The following is a 9,568-nucleotide window of genomic DNA, read 5'->3' as shown; positions in this document are numbered from 1 at the left end:
CTAAAATCTATACATCAGTTTTAAGCTCAGACGCAACTGCAAAGATAACCTTGAATCCTTCTAAATCGATCTTCCATCTCTTCCTCCATTTGCACAGGATCACGTGACAATCCTTCAACTGCTCCCGTATAACATCACACATTATACGATCATCGCATTCACATGCACAAACAAGCAAAGTAAGGGTGAACTAACCTGAAACACATCATTTATAAAACGTGCATAGTTATTTCAATACAAATATCATATAATAATTAAATCAGACATCCTCAAGCCAACGTACCACAATTCCTGTTGGACACTCATTCCATAGTACCTAATAATCAACCCAGTACACAATAAACTCTCATCCGGACGATACGTTGATGAACAAATCAACGGAAAGTGCCCCACTTGTAATTTCATTCTTAGTCCCCTCAATATGTCCACAATCAACCACAAATCAAGACATCCTACTACAGTACCCTCAACCTCAATACATACCCAGATATCATATCATTACTGAATCAAACGATAAAACAACGAACTTATATTACATCGGATACTGTTTACACGAACATTAAGATTGATCACTTAAGCTCGAAACTAAACATCAACCGCTATTATACCGATTACCATTAGGTCGAATACCAAAAGATCAAACGCTGATTAAGATTAAGTACTTAGACTTCACGTTAAAACAGTGTACTCTGCTAGAACAATTACTATTATTTCAAACACTATTCGAACGATTGCTCAAAGATCAAATCTCGCACACCACAGATTAAGTACCATTCAGACGAACACTTTATTGATCACTTTACTGGATTTAATTCTATCTGAGGGTAACCTCATCGAGATTGGATGTTCCCTACGTACAACCACTGACTATTAATGATCCCTACCTGAGACAATCATCATCCGACCCGAGCATTACCTATGAATGATCACTTCCTGAATCATGCATCATCACAACTAATCACTATTTATTAATCAATCGTTACCTCAACGACTATCAAGGCTGGTCACTCCCTATAAATGATTACAACCTCAGAGCAACATCACCAATAAAGATCATTCCCTATGAACCATCGCTACAAGACAGAACACTATAATAAAGAACGCTTGAGTCTGGGTTAAACGCCTAGAGTACTCTACTGAACACCTCAGTACTGACCGAACGTAATCAAACTAAACCTCAGGTTACCAAATTAAGATCGGACGCTAGCTACCTCAGATCCACTAACATCAAGATCAACTGTTACCTAATAACACTCGCTACCTGGAAATAAATAACACCAAGACCGAACGTCACTAGTAAGAACGCTCGTTACTACCTATAGATCCAACAAGTTTACTTCCCGTCTCTCTCTCAAAGTATTCCAAATCCAACTTTATCTGCACTACCATCTCTCCTGTATCCGTACGACCATCACGGTTAGAAACCACAGCCACAACATGCAAGAATGAATAACCAGAATTATCACATTATAAACCCACTACATATACTATAATAATTCCCATGATAAATCGACTCACATGACACTGCATACTAGTCTTTCATAAACTGATGTCGTTTACTTGTAATTCGTCGTCATAACCTGCTCTCAATAACAGGCGACCCGAGCCGTCATCCATCGCGACTTCAGACCTATCTCCCCGACTCCTCAAGGACTAACGAGTAAAAACATCGATACTACGCGTAACGATGCACTATACTCAACACGAGCCGAAGTCAGTGGGCGAGACATTCACCTCCTCGTGCAGAAGAAGGTGACACTCGAATCTCCGTCTCACACATGAGACTAGCAAAAATGCTAAAAAGACCGACGAAGTTACAAGTAAATAACATAGTGTATGTACCACCTCCAACCGAATAAACGTGCTCAATCACGAAGTCATACATATTCTCAATAATATGTATAACTAGAATAAACGTGCTCAATCACGAAGTCATACATATTCTCAATAATATGTATAACTAAACCAATATTGGATCAAGGAAAATAACCAACAATTCTCAATAATTGCTTCAAAATACTCCCACGGATTCATGCATTATTACCGAACGCTATTTCCAACTCTGATGCTGTCTGAACGAACGTCCTGAAATCAATCCTCATCAAAACCGAACGCTGCCGAGCTCCAAGGACGAACGCTCATAAAACCAAGGACGAACGCTCTCAAAATCAAGGACGAACGCTCCCAGAAAACAAGGACGAACGCTCCCAGAAAACAAGGACGAACGCTCACTGAAACCAAGGACGAACGCTCCCAGAAAACAAGGACGAACGCTCACTGAAACCAAGGACGAACGCTCCCAGAAAACAAGGACGAACGCTCACTGAAACCAAGGACGAACGCTCCCAGAAAACAAGGACGAACGCTCCCAGAAAACAAGGACGAACGCTCACTGAAACCAAGGACGAACGTCCAAGATCCACACCGAACACTTAAAACCGAACGCTCCCTTATATCCAAAAACCGAACGTTCACTTATACTCAAAAACCGAACGCTCGTTATACCCCAAAAGCCGAACGCTCATAATTATCACAAGGCCGAACGCTCAATTACTGAGCCGAACGCTAGGATCCATCATTTAGGCCGAACGCTAAATCATTGGACACTTTGGACGAGCGCATAAGATCAAACATCCTCAAAGACCGAACGCTCTACATAACCTACGGACGTTCGTCTTGAGACCAAGGCCGAACGTTCAAGATTACTCCACGAAGATACTAAGTTACGGACGAACGCTCATAATTCACTGTTTAAATACCACTTGGACGAGCGTCCCATATATTATGACGAACGAACGCGGACGTTCGTTAACGCTCAACAATTTGGACGAACGTCCAATTTCACCAGAATTGGACGAACGTTCAGAAGTTGACCGACCACTATTTGGTCGAGCACTGTTAGGACGAACGTCCAATTTTGACTTCCCAAAATTGGACGAACGCGCATTCTGCAGAAATTCTGCAGAATCGCACCAGAGTCCAGAAAGCCCAGAAAACCTCCATTTTCATTCCTTCTTCCCAGATTTTACCCAGTTTTTCATCAAACACTAATAACTCAAAAATCAAGGAAATAATTCAAGCTCCCCTTACCTCTTGAAGACTTCCATGTAAGTTTTGGGATCAATCTCCTCCCAGACGTGCAGATCAAGATCTTCCAGGAACTTCAGCAGCTCTTCACTTCCTTTTCCAGCTCTTGATGCAAGAACGCCATCATCACCAGATGCCCAACTCAGGTCCTCCTCTAAGCCCCTTCCAAGGTTGGAACAGCTTCCCATGGGTGCTCTTTGGACGGGTGAAAATGGGAGAAAGGGTTCCCTCCCTTTGGTTGCTCTCCCTCTCTCTCTCCCTCTCCTGCCAAAAATGAATCCCACACCTTGCAAAGCTTCCCGTAAAATGCACCCCCAATAATTGCATCTTGATAGTCAAAGAGGTGGGTGACCACCATGTCCCCACCATGTCCAAAAAAATACGGGTCTTACAAAAACCACCACCCCCAATTCGCGGGCTACACGCGAAAACAGAGAACTCAAAAACCCCAAATGAAAACCCTTGCCACGAAACGCAAAAACCCTCGTAACCGTAGAGGCATCGCCGTCGCGAGTGATGAACGTTGCGTGTGATTCTCCGGTTTCGCATCCTCCTCCCTACAACCAGAACTAAACCAGAAAAAGAAAACGGAAGAAACTCCCTCCCTTACGACGCGAATCAGCTCAAGAAAAGAGGGAAAGGGAAAAAGAAGAAGAATGTCCAACGCGCTGTCGCAAACCACCACAAAAGCAAAGGAATAGAAAAAGAAAGCGCTTCCAACGCTGAAATTCTTGATTCAAGCAAAAGAAACAAACGTCCAGAACCTGAAACTCACCTTCCCCAATTTGATTTCGATTTTGCAATTGCATAGGAGAATAGGGCTTTCGGCACTTTGATTTTCCAACTTTGCCCTTGCTTAAATTATATTTCCACTATGTACATTTAATTTTTTAATTCAAAAATTAAAAAAATATAATTGACACACGTTTTTAATGCCACGTAAATTAAAACTACAACGTCAGCATGCCACGTAATACTCTTCTTAACGGCGTTTGTTCAATTTGACGGCAGACCCCTAATTGCTACAATTTTACAAAAATAAGGATCTAATTGAGACGCCGAAAAGAAAAGGGACCTATTTGAGATTCAGGCCGAAAATAGGGACATGTCGAGACATTAAACCAAAATAAAATAATTAGACTCCTATTTATTTCACTTCTTTATCATCTCTAATTATGAATAAAATAAACTAAAATATGATAAATATAGTAGCATATAAACTAGAGAGAAGAAAGTTGTAGTGAAGAAGGAAGAAACATACTATTGTTGGTTTGAAGGACAAAAAGCCATGGAAGATGCAAGCTCTTATATATGTCCTTTTCTCCTTAGCTTGATGATGGCTAGAATCAGATTCACAAATCAGATGGTAAATGCCTGACACTAACTTCAACTGAATTTTGATTACCATTAAGAAAAGTTAATGTATACTTTAATTGAATCACTATGGTATCGTTTTGAAATAGTATTTTTATCATATCTATTTTTTTTACTTAATTAGTAATTTTATTTTTATATTTAAGTTTATGATTTCCTTTAATTTTTATATATTGTAATTCCTCAATTGAGTTTTAATATTTATTAAATATAATTAGTTTAGTTTCTCAAATTAAATTGATATTAATGTCACATGTTAAAATTTAATTCATTTTTTATTTTAGAGATCATTTAGATTTTTTTTGTTTAGTTTCTTTTTCTCTTTCCACCTCTCACTACCTTCAAGACACATTTAATTAATTTTATTCTTTTTTATACTTAATTGACTTTTGTCTAATATATATTTGTTACTCTTATTCAATATTTATTAAGCTTGTAATTATTTTTTATAATTGATATTGGAAAAAAATATAATTCAATATTTATATTTGTTACTCATATCCATTAAATATGTAAATAATTTTTTACTTTAAAATATTTAAATTCACAACCGTCTCATAATGATCATTCGTACTTATATCTAACTAATGTAATTTAATGGATACTATTGATTGATGACATGGATACGGTACAAAATGTTAAAAGGTATTTAATATATGTACTTTTGAAACTGTTCATTACTTAATATACAAATATTAATTTTTTTAAAATAAAATAAAATTTTAGTTATTAACAAAATGATTTTGACTAGAACAATAAATCCCTTAACTTTATTTGTAACAAATTTTGAAATGTGCAATCAATTTTCATTTTCATGTTACAACATATAAATATTCACTTTATAATAGTAACACTATATATTCTTATTATTAATGCTCTAACTCGATAAACCTTTTGTATCTGTTTTTAAACTACTTTCTCATCTAAGTTTTTTTTTTCATTAGTTTCTACATTAATATTGTAATTATGCGTTGAATTTTAAATACATAATTTATCTCATCTTACGTTTTCAATGATTTTAGTTACAAATAATTGATAATAAAATTCAATTACTAATCAATAGTTAGAATAATTCTCACCCCTCCATAATATAAGATGTTAATACTTGTACAAATTTCTTATACATATCACACTTCAGCCCACTAGTATTAATTAAGAAACACGAGAGACAACGACAACAGCGTACATATCGACCTTGAATTGAGTCACTTTATTTTTCTCTGCCTTGAGACGGAAACTTTGATTTTTCAATGTTCGTCTCGTCATTTATTAACTGTTTAGTGTTTGCTCACGCATAGTATATATTACTGTGACTCCAAAGTTCTATGTCAGAAACAGGGCTGAAGTAATCGGGTTCAGGCACCAAAATATCAGAAGGAAGGCACGATATGTCAACCATATATGGTTCCAAGAAGAAGCTTTCATTCACAGGCTCTAGTTGGTATGCATCCACAAAAGAAAAATTATCATCATCAGGAATGGTATCAAAAAAATTTTCTTTGGTACCAGTAGTTATAGAGAGTTGGGACGAGGATGTTGATGTTGCTGTTGTGCTTGAATCGATGGATTGAGAAGTTGGTGCGATATTATTGTTAGGGTTTGGTCCTTGTTCATGTGGTGATTGATCCTTTGAGTGGGCTTGAGGTTTGAGAAGTTGATATCGTTTCTTGAGATTGGTGTGCCAATAATTCTTAATTTCATTGTCTGTTCTTCCTGGCAGCTGAGCAGCAATGGCAGACCATCTGCGTTAAGAAGAAAGGGAAATCAGACCTCAATAATACTGATTAAACTTTTTAACAATTTTTTCTTTCACAAATATTCTTCTAACAAAAATCACATATCGAAGACTTATTTCAAAAATGATTGTTCACGGAAATTATTTAAATTAGAGAAGAATACACATTTTCTTAATTTAAATTGACTTTTTTTTTTTTCAATCAAGATCATAAACATCTTAGGGTTTCGTAAATACTGTCAAGAAAAATGATAAAAAAATAAAAAATATTCATTTATGTGTTTTAAAATAAGAACAGAGATTATAATACATGCTCTATAAAAATTAAAAAATTATTATTTAAATATGTGTATTTTTTATATTTATTTTAATTTTTATTGTGTATTATAGATATAGAATATAAGTGAATTATGGTTAGTTAACTTCCCTTTTAAAAAATATGTTTTTATGGGATATTAAAAGTACGGTTTTGTTATTTCAATACAAATATTTAAACGTATAATTTTTTGTATTTAAAAAATATTTAAACTGAGTTAAAAAATATTTATTAGGTCTATATTAGTTGCTAGAACTAACATTAACTAGTAGTAGGACCATAATCTATTGATTTGAATTCAAAAACTTGATTTAAATGATTAGGAATCGGATATAAAATTTCTCATGTACTATAATATAGAAATAAACTATAATTAGGTAAAATAAATTATATTCGAGTGATTTAACATTACCTTAATTTCTATTAATATGTCATTTATCTATAAAAACTTATATTAATAATGTTGTAGCTTAATATTATGATCATTTAGATATTAATAGACAATTCTATTAGCATAGCAGCATGCATATTTGGTACATTAAATGTTAATATAATATAATATTAGAGAAAACCTCAAATATTTACACTTATTATTTAACTTCCATTAAATAAAAAAGTATACTTATGAATCTAAAACGTAATGTTCTTTTAATCAATACATGGCAATAGTGTTTTACATGTTTCAATTCATATTTACTTCAGTTCATCTAAAACTTTGTCATATTTACCTTCCCATAACTTCTTTCCGAAACCCTAATCCATGATAATCTTTTAACCTTCTTTGGACATCTAAAAATATGACAAAAACCTAAATAATTGATTTGTGGGTATCACAACTTCAAGAAGCTATTCTAAGCCTAATTATCTAACATCAATATCGGACCTAACTATTAATATAACCAACACACGTGGAGAGTTTCTGTTGAATAATATCAATTACAGAATTTGAAATTAAATAGATAAGTGGAAAATTCTAAATTTAAAGCTCTTATATTTTGGGTACACGTGATGACAATTTATTAAAGGAACCAAATCTGAAAAATGCATGCAAAGAAGCATTTGACTAAAATTATAGTAAATGTTTTTAAGAAATAGACTTAAATTAATTTCATTTTCCATTTTATAAAGTAAAATTTACGTCCACTTTATATATTATAAAATCACTTTATTTATTTCTAACAGATGTAAGATTACGAACAGGAGCTTCATTTCAATATGTACTGAAAGTTGTATCGTGAATTCCCAAATGGATACACGCAACTCCGAGGGTTACAGGGTAATTAAGTCTTTGAGTTAAGAAGTCTTATAGTCCAAAATGGGACCCTCAAAATTTTGTGGTAATATCGAAAACGAGGTTGTGAAGAAAACTAGTAATAGAATCCATATATAAAAATTATATTGTTATTGCAATAATCTACTGAGAAGAAAACAGACAGGTTTCCTAAGAAAAAAACCTGCATTTTATTTACTCCAGTTCCCCAATTCATATACCTGTTACCGAGACTTTGGAGAAGTTTGATAATGGTATCATCTTCTTCTTTAGTGTAGTTTCCTCTTTTGATATTTGGCCTCAAGTAATTCAGCCATCTTAGCCTGCAACTTTTTCCACACCTCTCAAGACCTAAAAGATGAATCGAGTTATACATACATATGACAGCACCAGATTCATTGGTTTACATAGTCGACATTAATTAGGTTTCTGCAACATTACAGGGAATTTTGTTTCAAATGAAAATTTGATTCATTATAAAACATACGAGACGGTGGTCGGAGTTTCTTATATGATGATGAGTGAGAGAAAGTAATTCATGCAGCAGAGTGTTGACAGAGAAGGAAGAAATGAAAGAATTAGAGATTGAGGTACCTGCAAACTTGGGGAGTAGGTTCCAATTCCAGTGACCGTATCTCGTAACATAAGCAATCAATTTTTTATCTTCCTCTGGGGTCCATGTTCCTTTCCTAAGGCCACTTTTTTCAGAGTTAGTGTTTTTCACCATCTCTACAACCTCCTTATCTTTCAGTGTCTATATCTGTAACTATGTATGAGTGAAAATCTGATTGAGAAAAGAGTGACGGATAGAAAACCAAGTCTCTGGTTTTTCTTTGGCTATATCTCTACCAAAAGTTTCTATATTCTGACCTATATATACGAACGATTCATTCAAAATCAGGGTCCACGTAGATTTGATATCTTTCTACACGATCATTGTTGTGACGTGAGTAATACAATCTTATGTTATATGAACCAATTTATACATACAAATTCAAATTTGTTTCCTGCTTGTTGTACGGAGAGGTTTGCACCTAACTTAAAATTAATGGGTGGTCCGATAGTAGCTCGACAATGATGGAACATGTAAGACTCATGAAAAATATTTACCTTAATAGTAACTATTTTATTATTAGATTTCTTTGTGAATGGAAAATATAATAAGTTTATGTAAAAAAATAAAATGTGAAAGATAAATAAAAAATTTTGATAGCTTAATTGGTAGAAAATTGTGGTGATTTCAAAAACATGGGTTCAAACTCTCTTCTACCTTTTTCTAAAAAAAAATTAAAAAAATAAATTAAAATATTGATAGTGGGATCCAATAAAGTGGTGATTAAAATATTAATATAATAAATAATATTAAAAAATTGGTGAATAGTAAAATTTTTGGACTGTAAATAGTCATGAGAGGGGAGGCTATTCTGCACAAAGAAAGGAAGAATCAAGTGAGAAAGCTTGAGAAATAGAGAAGAAAGAGTTAGGAAGAAATTTTTAGTTGCAAGAAGAGTAGAGATTCTGGAGGGTTTTCGGGAAAACAAATTCTGAGCAAGAGATTAAGTCTGGAATAGAGGTAGGGGAGCTAACCTTTCTAAGCTTTTATATTATGATTTAGTATTGTTTTATTACTATTCATGTCTTGAAATTCTGTGTGAATACTGTTAATGAAAAACACAGGTGCTTACTGTATATCTATCTATAGTGAATTTCTGTGCTAATATTATATGTTGTTGTTTTGAATTTGTAAATAAAAAAATTTGTTAAAACTAGTTGAGAAACACTTTGG

The 9,568-nt window shown here is 33.9% G+C and overlaps 1 protein-coding gene across 1 annotated transcript; it reads right to left on the bottom strand.

The window, feature by feature from the left end:
- Positions 1–5,551: 5,551 nt before the first annotated feature.
- LOC108332875 (transcription factor MYB4) lies at positions 5,552–8,600 on the bottom strand. The gene is made up of 3 exons (XM_017568174.2): positions 8,377–8,600; positions 8,004–8,133; positions 5,552–6,203 (listed from the first exon to the last, which is right to left on the bottom strand). The coding sequence occupies exons 1-3, from the start codon at positions 8,507–8,509 to the stop codon at positions 5,750–5,752; spliced, it is 717 nt and encodes a 238-aa protein (XP_017423663.1). The 5' UTR covers positions 8,510–8,600; the 3' UTR covers positions 5,552–5,749.
- Between the last annotated feature and the right edge of the window lie 968 nt (positions 8,601–9,568).

The sequence above is a fragment of the Vigna angularis genome, chromosome 11 (assembly GCF_016808095.1).
Source record: "Vigna angularis cultivar LongXiaoDou No.4 chromosome 11, ASM1680809v1, whole genome shotgun sequence".
Lineage (NCBI taxonomy): Eukaryota > Viridiplantae > Streptophyta > Magnoliopsida > Fabales > Fabaceae > Vigna > Vigna angularis.
Note: the sequence above shows the minus strand (reverse complement) of the source record. Positions and strands in the feature narration are given on the sequence as shown.